Source organism: Anopheles coustani, chromosome 3 (assembly GCF_943734705.1).
Source record: "Anopheles coustani chromosome 3, idAnoCousDA_361_x.2, whole genome shotgun sequence".
In the NCBI taxonomy this organism is placed as follows: Eukaryota; Metazoa; Arthropoda; class Insecta; order Diptera; family Culicidae; genus Anopheles; species Anopheles coustani.
This window is the reverse complement of record NC_071288.1, coordinates 48,443,883-48,465,775: the sequence shown is the minus strand read 5'-3', so window position 1 is coordinate 48,465,775 and position 21,893 is coordinate 48,443,883. Positions and strand designations below refer to the sequence as shown.

The following is a 21,893-nucleotide window of genomic DNA, read 5'->3' as shown; positions in this document are numbered from 1 at the left end:
AAACTATTATTGCATTGTGAAACAGGTTGGGTCTATTTTAAGGGAATCAGCGAAAGAAAGAACCTGCTGAAAATAAGCTCATTGTTCGATCGAAAGACACGAGGGAGGAGGTGGGGGGGCAGAGGAAATTAACAGGACGATCTGACTACACGTTATACTGGTAAACTTTATTCGTCCTAAGATATTCGTTAGATGTTTGTTGTTCATTTTGTGTGGGGAGCATTTCCTCACATGACCGTCTCATTTTCGTATCGAATAAATGTTTCGCTTAACTATCGACGCGTTATTACTACAACAAAAAACACAGACCGAATTTGTCGTGACATTTCCCTCCAAAAGGGCGACACGAGCGGCGATCGCTAGGATAATTATTGTACACAGTACGGAAAGAAAACTGAGCGACGAAGAACTGTATGTAACATGGATGACCCGATAATTATCACCCATTTTTGCATTATAAAACAGCAGAACAAACATAATCAACATGATGTGTGGCTATTCTACGCTTAGTTTGTCTTATCGCGAAGAAGGCGAAGACACTAGTAGTATAGAAAATATATAATTTAACAAACACAATCAATCCACTTAACTGAGTAGAAAAGAAAAAGCTCTCTCGTTATCCCGTCCGGACACAACCGACTGCTGTCTTCGGGAACGATTCCTGATCCGGTTTTGCATCCATCCATGCATCGATTTTGGAGTGTGTCAAAAGGGCGGGAGGATCTTATCGATTTTTCTCCGGCGCCGACTTAGTTTGTTGCGAGGTCGAGTTTTGAATGCTAGAGTGATTGTTTACGTTCGGCGGAGCAACTGGTTCGGCTTCCGCCGGTTCACCCATGTCACCGTTGGTTTCGAGACACTCTTCCGCGTCATGGTGCTGCGTTGAGCTGCCACCACTGGACGCGGCCGCATCAGCGGCCTTCTTCGTCAACGTCTTCTGCAACACGTGCGCATCCGCCGGTTCGATTCGTTTGTAGTAGTGCTGTTTGGTTTCAACGATTTCGAATCCGAACCGTTTGTAGAACTCGATGGCGCCCTTGTTGTCCACCTTCACGTGCAGGAATATGCTGTCGAAGTTGCCGTCCCGCTCGACGCAGTTCAGTATGTGCTGCACCATGACCGTACCGATGCCGAGCCGCCGGTACGGATAGAGACAACCGAGGGTCATGATGTACAGGCGGCGCATGTTCTCGGACGTATCGACGCGGGAGCATACTGCCCCGACCACCACGTCGTTGTAGTAGGCCAGCTTCGCCAGCTCGCCCGATTGGAGCACATCCAGATAGAATTTATTGTTGTACGACACCGGCAGCACGACGGTGTTGATTTTCTTCAGCTGCTTCAGATTATGGTGGGTCACGTCGCCCAGCTCGATGTTGGCCCTGGGGGGTGCCTCGCGGATCAATCTGCAAGGAAGCCAGGAAGGAAAAATTAGCGAAATGAAAACAAAATATTGAGGTTAGAGTAGTCCGGGGGAGCCTCTGCTCGAAGGACGATAGCTCCGAAACTGTGCGCCGTACACTTACCGAGTCATTTTCGTTATTACTGCAACGGGACACAGCAAAACGCAGCCTGAATGGGGGAAATAAACTTAATTAAGAGAGGAAAATCACAAATTTTGGACGCAACAAGGCGCCTTCTTTGCACTGATCGACTGCTTCGAACTGGACTGACAGCGTAAAAAACGATGCTGTCAAATGCAAAGTGCCTATGCAATGTAAAGGTACAACTATTTTCTGCTGTCAAGTGCACCATTATTGAGGGAATGTTATACCCTTATTAGACAAGGAATGTATCAGTCATATTTTTCCAGAAGTTATCTGCCAAACGCTCTTGACAGATACATTCCTTCCTCAAAATCGGAATCAGGCATGACCGGTTCCGATTTTCTTTCGACTGGCATTTATATGTCAAAGTAGCGATTTGTTTACTTTTTGCTTTGTTGTTTGCAACGGATTTTGTTCGTTACTCTAGGATGAACAAAACGCTAAATTCAAACGTGAAAATGATCAAATAACTGCAAAACCCTTTTTGTGGAACTTTTCGTTATTACACGAGCGGACATCAGTTTTATGTCAAACGCCCTGCCAGAGCCTACTTTGACAGTAAAAGGATGCCCGGTTGACAAAAATTCAAATTTTTTACAGCTGTCATGTAGTACCAGCAAGTTTTTCCATGGCAGATTGCTGGGACTCTTGCTGGAACTACATAGTACCAGCAACAATGTCAATTTCTGTCAACCGGGTGGAAAAATATGGCAGATAAATTCCTTGTCTAATAAGGGTATTACAGGGATTTTCAGATGATCCCAAAACAGCAGCTGCATTATTTCTAACTGCAGCACATGATATTCCAACTGCATCAGTTGATTTTATACCGCGATCATGTTCATTATAACTTTGTAAGTTGAAATCAGAAGCGTAGCAGTTGATATTATAAGCCTGCTACAGCAGCTTGAGCGAAGTACGCAACTAGCATAGCACCCCAGCAGCACAAGAACGGAGGAAAGCGCATGCTAAAATCGATTAGTTCGACAAGTTCCGTTTTGATTCATTATCCTCCAGCTTTGCTCGATACATCGTTCGTGTTCTGTATTCAACAGTGTTGCACGGAAGCATTAATTGGTGCCATAATCAATAGAACCACCCAGGATTCAACAGGATTCAACCAGATTCAGTCGGATTCAACAGGATTCAACCGGATTCAAATCGGATTCAAACCGGATTCAACCGGATTAAAACCGGATTCAACCGGATTCAACCTGATTCAACCAGATTAACCTTCAGATCTACAACCGCCTACCTGGGTAAGTTTTGCCCTTTTACTTTGCGATTACTTCGAATTGAACAGTTATATCGACTCGAAATTCATGGAATGCCTCATGCAACATGTTCTCTATCATTCTGCCGAAAACCGACCTTTTATTTTTATTCTAAGTATTTTTTTACACCATTTTTCTATTTATACCCCTTAAATCTACAACCGCCTACCCGGGTAAGTCATACGTTTTGTATGAGAGTTTATATTTTTCTGTACCAAGAAAAACCACCAGTAGGTGAAAGGAGGTGCCTCTCGGGTTTTTCTTTTTATATTTATAATGAAAACAATCCAAATTTATCTAAGACACACTATGAAAGACTGTTTTACTCCTCGAACTCCTCGAACAATTAGTAATGAGATAAACTCGAAGACGATGTACAAATATGCAAATTATGCTACATTTTGGACCACACAGCGGAAACGAAAGCATTCTAGGTGAACTTTCATAATTTTCTACACAAAATAATAATTTATTAATTGCAAGAAAATCATGATGCAACGGGTTGAATTAAATACAAAAGAAACTGTTATCGTTTGAAACAAAACGATCGAATTTATGTATATGAGCTAAGTTTTAAAATGTTAAGGCTTAAATATTAGTTGTAACAATGTATAATGAAGAATTTCCTCCAGATATCCCACTGAATTTACTGAGGAACATGAACATTTCCAAAACGTAAAATTTAATAGAAAAATATTTTTACATCTTTGAAATTTCAATTTATAAGCAAAAATGTTGAAGACACCAAGAAGTTACTTCACCAGAAACTTAAGGAGTATAAACAAACACAATAACTTATTGAAAATGTATGGTTTACAGAGTTGGCGATTGTAGATCCATGGGATAAAATATATTTGAATGAAAAAATTACTTACTTATCGAATTTTTAATATTATTATTTGAATGGGATGTGTTAGAAAACATTCTTAAGTATCATTACTGAAAATTTCAACTCACTGCGGCATCTAGAACAAAAGATATTAGCTTTGAAGCACAGCAAAATGCAAACCCCCATGCAAAACGTATGGCCTACCCGGGTATGCGGTCGTATGTTAACGTAGGTATTTTTGGTCGTAGACCTGAAGGTTAAACTGAATTAAAATGGGTTCAACCTGGATTCAACCGAATTCTGAGGGTATTATGATTGGGAGCGCGGAAATGTAAACTTCTCGACGCTGGCCCATACAAAAGGTAAACAACACTTTGAAAAAAGCGAAAAAATGGCTGGGCGTCTCGACGATCCAAAACGACGCCACCTGCATGTCGAGACGATGCGCGGATACGAAACGACGCGCGTCGTTATCGTCGAGCAGTTTCAAGCACCTCCTGGTCGATGGATCTCTATAGACCGTATGTGTCCGAAGCATATGTGGGTTCTATGGATCTTGGTATTTACCAAGAACATGATAATTCAGGATGCACTTTTCATATCAACGTTGTGTTTAGACAAGTCACTTTGATTTATTTAGCCATTTAGCCATAGTATAAAACACACCAATAACTCGATCGTTTTGAAAATTGATTAAAAATCAAAGTGCTCGAAACTTGTTAAAAACTATATATTTATATACCTTGAAATACTTCCCGGTTGACAAAAATTCAAATTTTTTGCAGCTGTCATGTAGTACCAGCAAGTTTTTCCATGGCAGATTGCTGGGACTCTTGCTGGAACTACATAGTACCAGCAACAATGTCAATTTCTGTCAACCGGGTTGTATAAATACCCAGGTTGCTATTCGAGCAAATATGCGGAAACTTTCGAGCAATAACGCGGAACTGGATCATAATACCCTCATCTATCCAGATTTAACCCGGATTCAAATCGGATTCAACAATTTGTGAAATGTCGTTTTGCGCAACATGAAGCTACCTGCCACTAGCAATACCTTGGGCTTCCCTTTGTGTTGTCATTCGTACCGAAACCTTCGAGACTGCTGGATTGTTTGTTTGCGAAACGAAGAAAACAGTCGTAATTACCATTTTTAACTTTACAAAGTGGTCCACGAAAAACCATCTCTCGGTGAAACAACCAGTTAAGGCGTAAAACACAAAATGGGAGCCGTTTTGGGCCTAGTTTCAGCAGCCAATGTAAGTGCACCGTGAGTAATGGATTTGAACCAACATACTCGTTTCTCGTATTGATTTTCCGTGTTGGTCGTATCAAGGCCGCGGTGAAAAAAAAGGAATAGTAATGCTTGTTTGCTTTACTTTTATGTCCCAGTAATTTGATAAGCAAGAAAATACCGCTTATCTGCTGGTTTTTATATTCGTTACTGGTTTAAAGAACAAAAGTGAATCACGGAGAAGCAAGGATTCTGCGGCTACCGTCGAATAATTAGATGATTCATCCATTGTGTTTTTGCCCTCCACCATCTTTAGCTGGCATGCTGCTGTACGGGAACCGCTTGTTCCCTGTGCTGTTCGTTGTGTCCATCTTCGATGAAGTCCAACTCGGTCGCCACCCGGTTCATGTACGCCCTGATGCTGGTGCTCGGAGCAATCGTTGGGGCGATAATGTTAACACCGGGGTTGCAAGAAGCCCTACGAAAGGTACCGTTCTGTGCAAACTCGACATCGGTCGTTAAGGATGTGATTTCCATCGACTGTGATGCGGCCGTCGGTTATCTGGCGGTGTACCGCATCTGCTTCGCCCTGGTGTGCTTCTTCACGCTGTGGGCCCTGATGATGCTCGGTGTCCGCTCGTCGAAGGATCCCCGGGCGGCCCTGCAGAACGGCTTCTGGGGCATCAAGTTCATGATCGTGGTCGGCATTGCGATCGGTGCGTTCTTTATCCCCGAGACGGGCTTCGGAGTGGCGTGGATGTGGGTTGGCCTGATCGGTGGGTTTGCGTTCATCCTGGTGCAGCTCGTGTACATTATCGATTTCGCGCACAACTGGGCCGAGGCTTGGGTGAGCAACTACGAGCAGGATGAATCACGCGGCTGGTTCGCTGCGCTGTGCTGCGCCACCGGCGTCCAGTACGCGCTTTCGCTGACCGGTGTGGCACTGCTGTTCGTTTACTTCACGCAAGCGGACGACTGTTCGCTGAACAAATTCTTCATCACGATCAACTTGATCCTCTGCATCGGGGTGAGCATCCTGTCGATTACGCCGCGCGTTCAGGAAGCCCAGCCAAAGTCGGGACTGCTGCAAAGCTCGATGGTGATGTTGTATACCGTCTATCTGACCTGGTCGGCCGTCGCCAACAACCCGGATCCCGAATGCAACCCCGGTTTCTTGGGCATCATTGGGGAGAAGTCGAACAAGGTGCACTTCGACAAAACAAGCATCATCGGATTGGTTATCTGGTTGCTGTGTATCCTCTACTCGTCCCTGCGCTCGGCTAGCAACGTCTCCCGATTCTCTGATCCGGAGAAACAAGGTAAGATAGACTTCCCTTTAAGGTATCTGTTACAAATGGTTTGTAAAAACCTTGTAACGGAGCAGCTTAATGTAACGGGCTGAGTACCAACTGATTACTTTTGCCCGTGGAACTCACGGGTAAAAGGATATAAAGGGGGGCCACAGATGTGGCACACTCAGTGTGAAAAAATAGCCCAATAAAGGACTAATTTTTTAGTTTTTCCCACAAAGAAACTCTCAAAGAATTCCTTTATTTCACACTCTCGTTGCAGTTGCAACATTCTAAAAAATTAGTACATTAAAAACAAAAAGTTAACTCAGTAACAAGTGCTTCGCGATTGGTTTCGAAAAAAGGACGCGTTCGCGGTATGAAGTGAGAAGAAAATGACCGAACGATATTTGGCGGGATTCATCGGCAGCGTACGCGATGGCGTCGGCGCAAGATGCGCTATGCCGGAATACCCGGATCGGGTCACATCACTTCAAGGCGGATGGTTTTCTGGGCAGCCGGCAAGATGTGATTTCTACACGCCGAGGAGCCCCGGATGGTCGTATCCTACGCAAACGGAGCCACTACGCTACGAGCATGCACTGGGCCAGCCGTGCCAAAGGTCGAGTCAAGATGCCCGCTGGGAGCCGCCTGGATGGCACCACCGAAGCGCATCCTCGAGCTCGATTGAATCGAGCCGACCACCAAACCCTACTTACTATAGGGAGCACGAGCTGGAGCAAAGCTATCAGCTTAGATTAAGGCAAGTTGAGCTTGCCGAAATAGAGCTCGAAAAAAGAAAACTCGAGCTAGAGATGAAGAAACGCATCGCAATGGAGCAAGCGATGCGCACACGGTGGGAATGCGAAATGGACGCACTGGCGCAAACGGAGCGCCATTTTGCACACACCACGAAACACGGCACTTCAAGTGCAAATGCACTCCACACTACACACTCACACACTTCGCGACACCACACGGCAAATGGCACTGAATACGGTACACGGAACACTAAAACACCTTTGGAAGCAGTTCGTCCAAGTTATGCTCCATTCACGGAGGAGCAAATACGCGCACGTAAGGTGATGGATTGGAGATTGCCGGTATTTTCGGGGTCGCCGAAACAGTGGCCGAGGTTTATCGAAGCCTACGAAAGGTCAACGAAACTGTGTGGCTTCTGCGACATCGAAAACCTCCAGCGCCTGAGAGAAGCTCTCCAAGGAAAGGCGCGCAAAATGGTTTCGATGTCGTTAATTTTTCCCGCGACGGTTCATCTTGCGATTGAACACTTGAAATTGCGGTACGGCAGGACAGAGTTTAGCGAAGAAGGTTACCAGAGCGGAACGAGTGCGATGCAGAATAATGTCCTGAAAGAAGAATGCGAAATTAATCATTCTTCGCTACCACTGATGCCCTCCGTGACGGGACAAAACCAGAACGATACCGCGCTTGTGTTTACCGAACTGGCGCAGCATGCACCATCTGTATCGCCCAAGGAGTCTCGTGTAACGGCGGCAACACTAGCAGCCACGGCAGGTACAGTTACTTCAGCAACGCCTTTGTTCGTGGCAGCGGGTACGGAAAGGTCGGAATCCACCGAAGATACTCCGGACCCATCGATCGTGTCCCAATCGGTGCATGTTACCGAGCATCCGGCACAACGGGAGCACTTCACTGCGATCGTTATCGCACCTGGCATTTCGGATAGCACCATTGGAGATGAGCCGGACGAGGACACTAACGGTGGCGAGTTTCAGTCATCATTGGCTGCTTTGTCGAATGATCCGGCAGCACCAACAAGTAACGAGGTTGACAAACTCGCATTTGATAATTCCGTTGCCGCTGTGCTCACGCGCCAACAGCCACCTTTGGAGACCGTCCAGGAGGAAGGACCGCCTGCGCAGCTTGACCCGTCGTCAGCGCTGCAATTTCACGCCGCTGATAGTGTTCCTGGTTCAACGGAGCTGCAGCGGCATCCCACGATCGCGGTTGCCGAAGAAGCGGCTGCGATGAGTAGCAGCGTCGAGATGAATCCCATCGGAGCCAGCGGTCGGAGTAGTGTTGCTATCAATCCCGGTAGTTTTATTCGAATTTCGGCTGCTTTCCTAGCGGTGCTCGGTGTGATCAGCAGGCGAATCGCGATCTCACTGGATGGAGAATTACGTCGGCCAAAACCACCAAACGATGTGCCGCCAATCCGTGCGCTCAAACCACCTGACGAGCGCATTAATCGGGTCGCTGTGGCTGGAGCCTAAAAGGAAAATAATTAGCGACAATTTTGACTGGCACGAATTTACCCGGATTATGGATGCTGTCCTGTTTGTAAACCGCGTTGCTTTGACAGATGGCTGGCCCGTAACATTAAGCTGCGATTGTCTAAGTAGCACACAACACAGGGGTGTATGTGTGTACTGCCGAGGAGAATGTTACAAATGGTTTGTAAAAACCTTGTAACGGAGCAGCTTAATGTAACGGGCTGAGTACCAACTGATTACTTTTGCCCGTGGAACTCACGGGTAAAAGGATATAAAGGGGGGCCACAGATGTGGCACACTCAGTGTGAAAAAATAGCCCAATAAAGGACTAATTTTTTAGTTTTTCCCACAAAGAAACTCTCAAAGAATTCCTTTATTTCACACTCTCGTTGCAGTTGCAACAGTATCAGTTAACCATAATTTCGAAATGGCTGTTGCAAGATCTTAAGCATGTCGCTCTCCATTCCATTGTTACTAGCCCGTTTATCCTACAGACTGCGACTAATATATTGGGTTTTCAATTTTCTATCTTTTATACTCGGTAAACCGCCACGTTCGACACAAACTTTCTTGCTTTCTTGTGTGGGCTAAAATGTACTAACAACTGTATACAACCTGGTCGTGGCCGTAAATCTATTGCTCAACGTCCGGTGCCGGTTGTAACCGCAACAAATCCTACGGAAAATCTAATAATTAAAGATCTTACAGCTTCTCTCAGCGACGATGCTGCGGCCGGAGACCGAAATGGCAACGAGCTACGTGATAACGAAGAGGAAGCCGTCGCCTACAACTGGTCTCTGTTTCACGTCGTGTTTATTACGGCCACACTGTACGTTATGATGACGCTGACCAACTGGTACCAGTAAGTATTGAGGATGATAAAAAAAAAACAATCCCAACTTTTCGTGTGATTTAATGATTGGAAAAACTCCTGCTATTCCTCTTTTTTCCAGACCTAACTCGTCACTCGATACACTGAACGCAAACGCCGCCTCCATGTGGGTTAAGGTCGTCTCGAGCTGGATGTGCGTCACGCTGTACGGGTGGACACTTGTCGCGCCGATAGTACTGTCCGATCGTGAATTTAATTGAACTGACGTGTGCTAGAATATTTTATTCGCGACTAAATAGTAGCGACTATTGGATCTTAACGTTTTTTTTTTCTTTAGTTTTACATGTGATATGTGGTGTATGTTTAAAGGAAACTGAACTTTGTTTAACCAACCGAATAGGAATTAATCGCACCGGTTCATGATAGCTGGGTGCCTGCTGGTAATGCGAAGGATGGATGTACTGAAATATTCTACTGGAACGAGTTTGAATTTACGATTCGGCAGATAAATATTCACTTATTAGTAATACTCAAACTAATCACTTGCAACTAGAATCAACATTGTATTTGTCCTGGTACGTTTAGCTCCAACGCTTTTCTTCCACTCTTTACAACACAATATCGCAGCCCGGTGTATTTCATATGCATAACCGTAATGTAAAAACCAGCATCTAAGACGATTATCCACAGAAATAAATGAGAAAGTCGTTGAACACCAAAAGAGGGAAGTGTCTTCTTCTTATTCTTGCTCAGCGATGATTTAGCCCAGTACAGCTTTTGCATTCAGCTTTCTTGGCCTTCGCAAGGTAACGAGGAGACAGAGAACCCTAAAGGATCAAGGAGCGGCCATATGTCCCGATTTTCTTTGCCTAACCTTACTGTCTGTCTCAGTGGAAAGTGTCGGCTTTTGTGTTTACTTTACATAGCTTGCGCCTGGGAGCGTCATTTTTGCCTCCCAGCGGCCAGCTCTATCCGTTGGACCGTTTTTTCACGGCCCAATATTTCCATCATTTCCGGTACGGATGGGCCCTCCTGCAGGCCGCTCAGTCCCGACCGGAGCGCCTTCATGAGCTTCTCAAATGCAAGATGGTTCCGTTCGGCAAACGCTTTCATGAAGCGGCTGAGCTCGGACTTGTTGAACTCCGGTACGTCCGCGTCGGTGGCAAGATTTTTGGCGAGCAGTGCCAAAATGTCTACGATGAGGGAAAAGTAATTGCAGAAAGAATCTTACGAGAGGGGTTTTGCTTGGTTGTGCTAGTTTCGCCTTACCTGAATCGATCAGCTTCTCCTTCGAAGGTTGCGGTAACACCCACAGGAAGGACAGTTTACCCTTCACCAGGTCGTTTAGGGAATCTATTCTCGGAAGCGACCAGCTTAACACATCTCGGACGTGCCCGGGATCGAGCTGCAACTGTTTGGCGTCCTTGGCGAACTCTTTTCGTACCATTTCCGTAACGGCTGTCACGATCCGTTCGGCTGCTTCTGGATCGTTCTCTAGCCGATATCGTATCTCAGCCCGATTAAAGTGCTTCAGGAGCTCGGGATTGAGTCGACTAGAGTTTGCGTTAATTTTTTTCAGATCAAACTGCTTTATCAGGTCGGTCAGCTGGGGAGCTTCTATTTCAAGCAGCTCCCGGTCGAACCCTCCCCCACTCTGGGTGATATAGTTAAGTAGGGCCTGCGGGAATGTCCCATTGTTACGGTAGTGTTCCAGCTGAACGTCGCCCTGTCTTTTGCTGAGTTTCGATCCATTCGGGTTCATGATGAGGGGCAGATGAGCGTACTGCGGTGGCCGCCATCCGAACGCGTGGAACAGCTGAATGTGCTTTGGGGTGGATATTTGCCATTCGACCCCACGCAACACGTGCGTGATACGCATGTAATGGTCATCGACGACGTTGGCAAAGTGGTACGTCGGGTAGCCGTCCGATTTGATGATGACCGGGTCACCCTCCTGTTGTGCAATGAAGTACACGATCTTTCCGTAGATCAGGTCGTTAAACTCGTCGCCCTTCGAGGCGAGCCGAAAGCGGATGCAAAACTTATCGTTCTTTGCCAACCGTTCCGCAATCTGGCCCGGTGTTAAATGCCGACATTTATTGTCATACTTTGGCACCTGGCGCAGCCGGAGCGCTTCCTTGCGCAGCAACTCCAACCTTCGCTCGGTGCAGAAGCAGTAGTACGCCCGGCCATCTTCCATCAGCTTTTTCACCTCTTGCTTGTAGATATCGTACCGTTGGCTCTGTGTGTAGGGACCGTAAGGGCCCCCCTTGAACGGATCCTCGTCCGGTTCGACGCCGGCCCATTTCAGATCAGTGTACAGCTTTTCTGCCGCACCCTCGACGAACCGTTCCCGGTCGGTGTCCTCGATACGAAGCACAAACTTCCCTCCGTGCTGTTTTGCGAACAGATAATTATACAACGCGGTACGTAAACCACCGAGATGCATGAAGCCTGCGAATGAGGAATGGTAAGCGATGCAAGATAACAATTTTTCCATTGGGTTATGCCCGAATGAAACCCGGTACCTGTCGGGCTCGGTGCAAAACGAACGCGCACTTCTCCGTCGTCTTGAGACGGTTGGTCACAGTACGACCGTGTGCATCCTAAGGAGGTTGATCTCAGCACTGCCCGCAACCCCACTGGAAGACTAGTTTTCCACACTGCGCCGGAAATTACGCCCATAACTATTTATTCTCGGCGAACTATGCTTTCATGCCGCTACGTAAATATTCCGTGTGTACTTATTTGTTTTGATGTAGCGAGGTTTGACGTTTTGCATCATAACAAACCGGAACAGGGTGTTTCGAGATTAATCTTGAAATTATGGGATATCGAAATTCACTGCAATTAAATACAACTCGTGCGTCTCTAACATTAAAAAAATAGACTTAGAACTACCTTCTAAAACGGTTTATGATTAACTTAAACTTAGGATAAAATGTTTTTAAATTGTAATTAACCGCTACACCATACGGTAGCCCTGAAGCGTCAAACGATAAACAGCTGTTCGGATGTCATCAGTATTCCGTCAATGTTCAAATAACCCCACGGAATAAAAATGGTTTGTTGTTCAGTGTAAAAATTCCCTGCCCGCGCTAAACAGAATGTTTGTAGCTGTTTTGACGTAAACTTCCCTGCCCAGAATGCAACTGTAACATTCTGCAACATTCCGGGCGAACTTACAAACCACCGGAACCAACAAAAGCTGTTCCCCCCATCTTTCTGTTAGTCTTTCGAACACGAGTGCTACGTGAACAACGAATGCGTTGTTCCAACTAGCGGAGCGTGCACACAGTCCCCGTAGTCGTGACCTTCGTTCGACGAAGCATTCTATTGCCAACAGCATTGCGCGTGAGTAACCACCATGAGGAACTATGTACCAGACTTAATCATTTGGTGAGTTTTCATACTGTCGAAGGCATGGAGGGGGGAAGTAAACCCGGTTAATCCCGTACGTTTGTGTGTCGTTTTAGTTTTATCGTTATCGTTTCGATAACGACCGTACGGATAGTATCGCAGATCCTACACGAAACACTTAGCGATGGGCCCGATCTCAGTGCGCCGCCACCGGAAGGAAGTGCACCCCAGGTGGAACTTTCACTCAGCCAACTCATCGATAGAAAGTCCAAGGAGTACTCGTGGCTCCTACGGTTGATGGTGAACGTGTTTGGATACCTGTGCATCTTCGTGCCGGGTGTGCTGATCTACAAGTACTCCAAACGCAGCAAATATCTCGAACGCTCTGAACGATCGCATCTTTCATCGTTGGTAAAGTTTTGCTTCTCGGGAACCGATGGAACCGATCGGTCGCTCGACGGAGGAAGCCAATCCGGGGGCAAAGTAAAGCGCACAACGACCCAGGAGTGTATCCTCCTGTGCTACTGCCTGTTCGGTCTCATGGGATCGTATCTTACCTGGGGTGTGCTGCAGGAAAAGATCATGACGCAGGAGTACGAAGGGCCGGAAAAGCGAAAATCGCACTTCAAGGACTCCCAGTTCCTGGTGTTCTCGAACCGGGTACTCGGTTTCATGATAACCGCCGTGTACCTGGTGGTCAAGCGCCAATTTCGCCACCGGGCACCGCTGTACAAGTACTCGTACGCTTCCTTTTCGAACATCATGAGCGCCTGGTTCCAGTACGAGGCGCTCAAGTTCGTCAACTTTCCCACCCAGGTGTTGGCCAAATCGTGCAAAATCATACCGGTGATGATGATGGGCAAGATAATCTCGCGCAATAAGTACGAATTCTACGAGTACCTTACGGCGATCATGATCTCCGTAGGGATGATCTTCTTCCTCACCGGTTCGGCGGACGAATCGAAAGCGTCCGCCATGACTACGCTGACCGGGGTGCTGCTGCTGACGTTCTACATGATCTTCGATAGCTTCACGTCGAACTGGCAGGGCGAGCTGTTCAAGTCGTACTCGATGTCGTCCATCCAGATGATGTGCGGCGTGAATCTGTTCAGTACGCTGTTCACGGGCGCCTCGCTCGCCATGCAGGGCGGATTCTACAGCTCGCTCGTGTTTGCCGTCGATCATCCGAAGTTTGTGATCGACTGTGTGATCCTGTCGATTTCTTCCGCCATCGGCCAGCTGTTTATCTTCTACACCATTGCGACGTTTGGTGCGGTTGTGTTCACGATCATCATGACGCTCCGGCAGGCCATTGCCATACTGCTGTCGTGTCTCATCTATCAGCATCGGATCTCGTTCCTCGGTGTGATCGGTGTGCTGATCGTGTTCCTAGCCATATTTCTGCGAGTCTACTGTAATCAACGGTTGAAGGCAATCAAACAACGGCATCAAGCCGCGCCCGGTGGTACTAGTGGTGTTTCGGCCAAACCACGCATCAACGTCTAACCACGTGCGGTGGTGCGGACTGTTTTACTTAAGTAATTGCTACGGCAGTTGGACAGGAATTGCATTTAAATGCCTAACAATTGTTGACGAACAAAGGTGTTCATTCACGGCGGTTGTAGATTTATTTATAGATCCAGTTGAGCTTAAACTAATTTGGTATGGTAACAATTGACCAAAGCGCTGAATGCTGCACAGTTCGGATACCTGTCCTCTTTGATAGATGTTTCCTGTACCAGAATCTTCTTTTTCGATTGAATGAAATATTGCGCCAACTATAACATCCTCGAATTGTGATATCCACTATCGATTGAGTTTTCCCCTGCTTATATTCCACCGGACGTGACCAGCGGTATAGGTTAAAAATATATATTTTTATGCTTACGTATACTACTATCGACCATGCTAGACGAAGCGTGAGTAATCTGTAATTAAGTTGCAATAGCCAGAACCGAATCGAACGTTTTAAACGCTTAGATGCTTGTTAATCAACCAAAAAATGAAAAATAAACTGATTGTGAGTTGCAAATATGTGTGTAGTGTTCGTATGATGGTTAATAAAAACGCAAATTGCATGGAACAATAAAACGCTCGCGTTAAATTATTTGAAGAATTAGTTATTAAAAAAACTAAACCGAAAAATTATGTCGTTAATTATTGAGAGATAAAATGGATTTCACTTAAAGATACAATAATCCTTACATATGTTTATTCTCGGCGTTAGTATAAAACTTTGATTCCCGGATTAAGCGAGATTTTGCTAACGACCAATAAATTAGATATATTTAATATCAAATTCCACCATCTATAGAAAAACATTACTGTTACTGACGCGTTGCCTACCAGTAAAGTGATTTATAATGAGTGTCTCAACATTCTGCGAACCTTTAAAAGCTGCCGGTAGCGTGTTAGTCTGCGAAACATACTTTATTTCGAGTTAGTTTTGTCGTCGCACCGTGGGTGCGCAATCCAACAAGAATCATGGACAACGGGAAGCAATTACAATGGATATTTCAAATGATCACACTCAACTTGCTGCTGCAGGTAAGAATATCGTTACAGTTATGAACGCCAAATCTGAACGACGTTGGAGTGTCTATAATGTTGATCGATGTAAAATAATCTAGGGCATCGACGGTCAAACCACTGTTGCTCCGGTCAAAGTTCAGAAGGTATGTTATGAGGGTAGCATTAGGTAAGTGGGTTGGATAGTAATCATATTTACTTTGCTTTTACTCGCGTGCTTCAATGTACAAGAAAGCGGATCGATTGATCATCATGGATTATGAAAAAGTAGGAACAGCGGTAAGTATCCTTCGCTGCGTCGTACCTGGAAGCGGAAAATTCACATTTATCTTTTTTTTCGCTTTGAAGATCGCCCAACCGAATGCAGCAATAAAAGTGCAGGTACTTAAAAGAAAATCAGTTGATACACACTATTCGGGAGTTTTTCGCTGTAATTAATGTTTTGTAACTTTTTTTTTAATAACAGGCAACAACAAAACGGACAACTAGCGGTCAGGTATTTTGTAATTTGTCTTGGAAATTATAATAGTGGGCTAGTAAATATATATATATAAAATATCTATTCTCATAAAAAGGCATCATCAGGCAATACGTTCAATGCCGCAGGAGGTGGCGGGGTTATCACTAAATCGGTACGTATCTTCAAATGGGTTACATAGTTTGTAAAACATGTTGAAATAACCGTGCTACTGCAGGGGGGATTCTTCTACAGTGTCGGAGTAAACCAACCGGTTGCTGATGCTAACGTGACGGAGTGTACGAATTGTACCACAGAGTCGGATAATTATGTGTGGAACTATGACTATGGTAACTTCACTTGGATGACCAACTTCAGTTACCCTGATTATGGTGTCGATCTAGGAAACGATATGGGTAAAACGCCTGGAAATCATTTCACAAGGTTCCAAACTGAGTAAAATATGTTTTGCTTGATTCTTTTACCAAAGTGACAAAGAAAATTATAGTGCTAGACAACACGACGCTGGGGCCTGAAGCGGTAGGCGATCCGAGTACTACTGTAGCTCCACGTGAAACGGACAGACAACCTTCAGTTGTTGTTATACCCACACCGACCTCCGACAAAGTTGTGCAAGGTTCTCCAAAGGAGTCCGATGGTACGATAGCTGCCACCTCGCAGATAGGACCGACCGTATCGACGACGGAAGTAACCGAAGCGGCCACTACCTCCACGACCGATGCTCTAAGTACTACCAGGAAGAAGATAAAACGAAAGAAAACAACAACGACCACCACAACGACCACTACCACGACTACGACCACTGAAGCGCCGAAAAAGAAGCTGAAGAAAAAGAAAGTAATGAGGAACGAAAAAGAACGTAAAACATCGCCCAAAACCACCACTGCAACAACTTCCGCTCGGGGTAAAAAACGGACCACCACCATCGCCTCGGCCACCGGATAGGTATTTTCGACCCACCCTAAAGGACCCAGCCATGTGGCAAGCCCGATGGCACCCAGCTCAACCGTTAAATCACCAGCATAATCTTCACATTCGTTTTGCCCAAACGGTGGTAGCATTTTGTTGTTGTTGTTGTTGGATTGCTTTTATGCTGAACAGTAAAAATTAACCAGAATGGGTTGAAATAAAATGTCTAATCCCTGATGCCCTGTTGGGGAGGTTGCTAAAGCAAAGCCAAGGCGCCGTTAATGATAATGCCATTTCGACAGTGGCGCAAACTAATGGGAAATTACAAATGAATTCACCACAGGGACCCGACTCCCCTGTTCCGAGGCACCGATGTAAGTTGTTTGCCATTTTTGATGAAGGGGATTTTTCTTAAAACAGATGAGATCCTCTTTATCCTTCGTCACCGTTCAGGGACAGATGGAAGGTAAGCTGTGTTGCGCTAATGGGGGTTTGGACCGTTTGATACATGGCCAAATGTAGCCATTTTGTTTGGTGGAAGATTTAAATAAAAATCAAGCCGTAAGTAACATGCATGGGTTTGACAATGATTAGCTGTATGCTTTCTGGTTTGTATCGTAAAGCATGAGCTAAAGCCAATAGGCAATACGAATTCATTTCGGAAGTTTGAAATGGGTCGTAAGAAACAAAGATACGTTTGCTTGTTACGATTATAATTTTGAAATTGTAGGAAAAGACATTTTTAATAAAATAAATCTTATAAATCTTACCGAGCAAAAATCAGTGCAACTTGGAATTCTAAGAGATTTAACTCACGGAAACGTTTCAACTGATGTTTATTATTCTAGTGTCGAAATGAAACCTTTTTGCTTTGTGATTAACTTCAATTTAGAGTATAGTAATACTATAGTGTATTCACTAGTTAAAGTTTTGGATGTAACATACTGTAAAATTGTGCTGAAAACACTCTGCCACGTGTCCATAGTTTACCTTGTAATAACGATCATTACAACCAACTTCAAATAAAACTTGCAAGTTATGGAATTCCAAGCAGCAGTATTGCGCGTAAAGCACCATCCATTTAAAGTACAAACTAGTACGAGGCACGCCGCAATCGCGAAATAATTGCGGTCCCATACACCCCTCAAATGGCAGCCACACACGCTAATTGACTGTTATTGGCGAAGTGAAGTGAGTCGGTGTGGATAGTGGTGTAGAAAATAAAAAGTGGTAATGATAATGTGGGCATAATGTGGCTTGAGCGACTGCTGATAGCATCCAACTGGAGACCGTCGGAATGTGGCAATGTTTTCTTCGCGCGCAACAATTTAATGCTATTTTAAACTGTGACCGCGGCTGGACATGAAGATATTTAGAAAAGATTTGTGGAGTGGTAAATAATGATAATAAACAGTATGGCATCACTGATGAATTTTAGTGGGTGAATTCTATTCTATATGGCAGTTTTGTGCCTCGTAAAAAATATATAAATTTTTTTATTCAAAAATGTCCACTTATTCTATTCAATATTTTTTCTCATTGGAAATCAGTTTATTGTTTTATGTCGTATTCATTCCCACAACGTTAAAATGCGCCAGGCTTAAATATGCAAGGGATAATATTGATGGAAAATGTATACGAACAAAGTAAAAACTACCGTTTGATTAATTTTTTTTAAATTTCCTTTGGTAATCCCACACCGACAAGAAAAATAAATAATGCTATTACAAGGGACCGGAAAGTCGGGGAAAACTTCTGAACGAGGGAAAACGTGGGTACAGGAAACATGTACACATTGATAAGGTTAAACCTAATTTCCTATCAATTTTCTCTCGCTGCTAAGACGCGCAAGCATAAAATGGAGAATGCATCGCAACGGTGAACACATTGTGTAGGGAAAACTACGGTAAAAACTGTTACTAGACCGGCAAGATACGATGGGAGGGGGAAAATGGCTGACCCTGGCCCCGCCAACCATGCACTTGTTGGCGTTGGTCGGGCCTTTGTTTTGGCTTCACTCGACCAACGGCTGGTATGGACGTCGTAAAAGCATACAGTTTACGGCGACGATCCTTGGTTGAAGATTTGTCTTCGATCGCCCTTCGGTTCGGCGAGCCGGTCGGTTAAAAGACACTTTTCTGGGCCGGAAGTGGAAAATGTTGCCCCACTTTCGACGGTTGGGTTGTTTGCGTGTTGAGGCGTTCGGTACAACGGATCGGTGCGATGCTTTGTTCCGAGAAAGATCTGGCTCTGGCAGGAGTATGGTTTCCTCAAAACGAAGCCATCATAGACAGGATTCGCCATGGACCCGTGAGGCGAATTGTTCGTTGGGTGTTTTTGTGTATGCAATGCTTTGTTTTCACCACTCCTTGGCTTGGAATGATTATTTTATTTTTGTTTATTGTTGCGCACGTCAGTCCAGCAGGTGAAAGAAAAAATGAATATTTATAAAACAACAGATACAACATTCTCTTCATTACCATTACCGTTTGAATAAAAACGAAATGTAGCCCTTCGTCTTCCAAGATTTATGAGCATTTTTACGGTCGAAGTGATGAACGTTTAGCTGGCTGAGGTTGCACCGCTTTTTTCAGCAAAAGCAAACTTTTATTTTCATTTTGTGCAGCCAAACGAAGAAACAAAAGCGCTTGGGTGATTTTCAATCTAAATCAAAACAAAGCATCAGGGTCAGGGTTACGGAAAAATGGTTTAAAAAAATCAATTTCCGTTTACGCTGAGTAATTTGAATTGAAAAAAAGAAATATGAAATATTATTATTATTTATTGAGGTATGACGGACGTTGCCGTATTGTTAGAGAAGAAATATGAAATACTGTGAGAATAAAAATCCATTTGAATTTCAACATAAAAAAACATAAAAACAAAATTTTTGTTTGTCATTAAACCAAATCCCATCACACAAGGAAACGAATCAATGGTCGATAGGCATAATGAAAATTGGTTCCGCTCCTCGAGCTGCCATATTGCAGTACTATAGGCCTTGCGTAACTCTTCCTCCCTCACTCGTTTTACACACGGCCGTTGTAATCAGTATGGAAATCATGATTCTCATTTCAAACAACCATGTCATCTCCGATCGTTGATATCCTCATCAACCTCATAGTCGTCTTCACGGGTTGGGACGAGGATTACGGGAAGCCGAGAAAGCACACGAAAGTTCACATGTGAACCAGCTAAACTGGATGTCATTATGAGGTGGGGGGGGGGCTGCTGCTTTTTTATACCTACCAATCCCTCGTTGTGCTCGGCTAGGCACCCACGGAAAAAGGGATTTCAAAACGATGGTCCAGCTGGCGAAACGTTTTCCAATCAATGTCATTCCCATTTCGGATGAAGTTGGCATGCATATTTCAGTACGACCGGCTCGGAGGTAGTAACGGCCAGCGTGCTGAGCCGTACCTTGTGTGAAGCAAAAGCTCATCCAGTTGACCGGATGTATGGAGTCAGTCAAATTTAGAACCATCATGGTGAGTATTGCCTATAGTTTAACCTTTGCCTTTTTTTATCCAGCTTTTTCGTTCACTTTGAGCATAGAAATAATGGTGGAAATTTCGGTCCTTTTTCTACATTATTAAAACACGTCGCTTTTTTCCCTCAAAACCAAATGCTACCATTTCCATTAGCACGAAAGTTAAGTGACGCACATAAATCGTACAACTACCGGTAGGTCTCGAGCGTACTGACGCTACTTTTGTATCCAAAAATAGGAACCAAAGTGAATTTCCTGTGCGAGACGACCAAATAGAATAATTCATGACCGTGCACTTAACGACGAATTACTGAATTATACTAAATCGAGAGATAAACGAGGCGAACGTTCATGTAAGAAAGATGAAACGTGGATGAAACACGCCCAAAAAAAAAAATATAGTTGAGGTAGCGCGTAAAAAGGGTTCAGGCATGGAACGCTCCACTGTGGAGGTATGTAAGTAACATCTGCACAATATGGACCGTTGGGTCGGAATGTCCTGGACGTAATCATATTTTCTTATGTTTTTTGCTCCCGTAAGAGCCACAGCATGTTCGAGGCCCAAGACCATTCTGTTTGGGAAAGCAGTTCCAGGATACTCCCAGAACCGGGGAAAGTTTGGAAAATTCTTTCGCTTTATTTATCCGTGCGAATTTGTCATTGGAATACGTGGTAGGAAATACGCAACGGTGGATGTTCTATTTCACCAGGTCAGTAGACAGGAAAATTGAGCAAATAATTTGGTATGGAGAAGAAACGATTGACGGCACGCTTCAAGATTTATGGAAATGAAAAAGTATAAAAAACAACGAAACAACGCGCCATCCGAACCAAATGTCTAATAGGGTTGCGTGGCAGTAAACAGTGAGCTTGAATGACTTCCGCTCCCCGAACGCACGAGGGGCAGGAAATTGGGGCTGTTTCCGGTTCTTTCCGGCATATAAATTTGTCTGATGGATGACGGTAGCGTCTGATGCGTGCTCTCGTACGTATCCATTCACAAAAAATCGACCACCGGCGGCATGTTGATCGCAGAGATCGCCCTCACTCCCGCCAACCTTTGCCGAAACAATATACTGCTGAATCAAATCTGCCCTTCGACGGCAAAGTGGATCCGCCGTTACCAGAAGCCACCGGTTGTTAGGACATGATTTAACGGACGGCAAATATTTGTGGCCAGAATTTATGCACAGCTACCGGCCTGATATACCGGCCTTTCGCGTTTGCTCTGACTGCTAACAAAGCCTTGAAAAAACACCGGTGAAAAAGATTCTACACAAACAATCTCACCCGAAGTGGGCGGGTGTGCCTCTGGTGGGTTTTGGTACATCTGTCGAGCGTACAGCGATAATCTGCGGAAACAGGAAGCGAGGAAGATTGGCAAGGAGAAACACGCTAAAGCAATAAGCCCGAAGTGGTAGCAACAACATTCTTTGGCGCGCTTTTTCTTGGAATTTGGCCTGTGCTCGGGGAAGGAATGCCATTAGCTACAGTTGATCGGAGGTGTAAAGGAGGCAGCGGGATATTGGGTGCTATTATTAGTGCTTATCTCTGGCTCAGGAAGAGGAAGGGTTCGATACTTTATGAATTTACCCTAACGAGGTGGGTGTACACAAGGGCGAGACAGTGTCAGTACTGTTTAGAACTGAATCATTTTAAACGAAGTGTCTTGAACAATATAGCGTTAAACCTTTTGAACAAAACAATTTTTTTGTTAATGTCTGTTACCACGGCTTAAAACATGACTTGTGTAGAACTTGGACTTTATATACAATTTTGTTTTACATGATAAAAACCGTATTCGGCATGAACACCCATTTTTAATATTTTCCATGTTTTATTATCATCCAATCAATACTTCCAGATT

At 44.7% G+C, this 21,893-nt stretch overlaps 4 protein-coding genes across 7 annotated transcripts; 2 read left to right on the top strand and 2 right to left on the bottom strand.

Annotated features, from left to right (window-relative positions):
- Nucleotides 1-146: 146 nt before the first annotated feature.
- On the bottom strand, nucleotides 147-1,664 carry LOC131258878 (probable N-acetyltransferase san). The gene is made up of 2 exons (XM_058260272.1): nucleotides 1,527-1,664; nucleotides 147-1,406 (listed from the first exon to the last, which is right to left on the bottom strand). The coding sequence occupies exons 1-2, from the start codon at nucleotides 1,532-1,534 to the stop codon at nucleotides 725-727; spliced, it is 690 nt and encodes a 229-aa protein (XP_058116255.1). The 5' UTR covers nucleotides 1,535-1,664; the 3' UTR covers nucleotides 147-724.
- Nucleotides 1,665-4,750: 3,086 nt separating this feature from the next.
- On the top strand, nucleotides 4,751-9,541 carry LOC131258876 (serine incorporator 1). 4 transcript variants are annotated; one of them, XM_058260270.1, is made up of 5 exons: nucleotides 4,751-4,909; nucleotides 5,201-6,203; nucleotides 7,503-7,520; nucleotides 9,167-9,290; nucleotides 9,382-9,541. In XM_058260270.1, exons 1-5 carry the CDS (start codon nucleotides 4,874-4,876, stop codon nucleotides 9,518-9,520), a joined length of 1,320 nt encoding a protein of 439 aa, XP_058116253.1. In that variant the 5' UTR covers nucleotides 4,751-4,873; the 3' UTR covers nucleotides 9,521-9,541. The 4 variants fall into 4 exon arrangements, with proteins under 4 accessions (XP_058116253.1, XP_058116251.1, XP_058116250.1 ...); XM_058260268.1 differs by lacking the exon at nucleotides 7,503-7,520 and having other exon boundaries at nucleotides 9,137-9,290; XM_058260267.1 differs by lacking the exon at nucleotides 7,503-7,520 and having other exon boundaries at nucleotides 9,128-9,290.
- On the bottom strand, nucleotides 9,512-11,983 carry LOC131258874 (probable glutamate--tRNA ligase, mitochondrial). The gene is made up of 3 exons (XM_058260264.1): nucleotides 11,789-11,983; nucleotides 10,530-11,714; nucleotides 9,512-10,453 (listed from the first exon to the last, which is right to left on the bottom strand). Exons 1-3 carry the CDS (start codon nucleotides 11,943-11,945, stop codon nucleotides 10,203-10,205), a joined length of 1,593 nt encoding a protein of 530 aa, XP_058116247.1. The 5' UTR covers nucleotides 11,946-11,983; the 3' UTR covers nucleotides 9,512-10,202.
- Nucleotides 11,984-12,348: 365 nt separating this feature from the next.
- On the top strand, nucleotides 12,349-14,690 carry LOC131258875 (adenosine 3'-phospho 5'-phosphosulfate transporter 1). The gene is made up of 2 exons (XM_058260266.1): nucleotides 12,349-12,659; nucleotides 12,737-14,690. The coding sequence occupies exons 1-2, from the start codon at nucleotides 12,628-12,630 to the stop codon at nucleotides 14,124-14,126; spliced, it is 1,422 nt and encodes a 473-aa protein (XP_058116249.1). The 5' UTR covers nucleotides 12,349-12,627; the 3' UTR covers nucleotides 14,127-14,690.
- Nucleotides 14,691-21,893: the final 7,203 nt, after the last annotated feature.

What these genes read in the sequence shown, in the direction of transcription:
- LOC131258875 (XM_058260266.1), top strand. Translation starts at nt 12,628, where the DNA reads ATGAGGAACTATGTACCAGACTTAATCATTTG. An exon ending in GTACCAGACTTAATCATTTG is followed by an intron (nt 12,660 to 12,736) that starts GTGAGTTTTCAT and finishes GTGTCGTTTTAG; the next exon opens with TTTTATCGTTATCGTTTCGA.
- LOC131258874 (XM_058260264.1), bottom strand. Translation starts at nt 11,945, where the DNA reads ATGGGCGTAATTTCCGGCGCAGTGTGGAAAACTAGTCTTCCAGTGGGG. An exon ending in TTTTGCACCGAGCCCGACAG is followed by an intron (nt 11,715 to 11,788) that starts GTACCGGGTTTC and finishes CCTCATTCGCAG; the next exon opens with GCTTCATGCATCTCGGTGGT. An exon ending in GGAGAAGCTGATCGATTCAG is followed by an intron (nt 10,454 to 10,529) that starts GTAAGGCGAAAC and finishes CCCTCATCGTAG; the next exon opens with ACATTTTGGCACTGCTCGCC.
- LOC131258876 (XM_058260267.1), top strand. Translation starts at nt 4,874, where the DNA reads ATGGGAGCCGTTTTGGGCCTAGTTTCAGCAGCCAAT. An exon ending in CTCTGATCCGGAGAAACAAG is followed by an intron (nt 6,204 to 9,127) that starts GTAAGATAGACT and finishes TAATAATTAAAG; the next exon opens with ATCTTACAGCTTCTCTCAGC. An exon ending in ACGCTGACCAACTGGTACCA is followed by an intron (nt 9,291 to 9,381) that starts GTAAGTATTGAG and finishes TCTTTTTTCCAG; the next exon opens with ACCTAACTCGTCACTCGATA.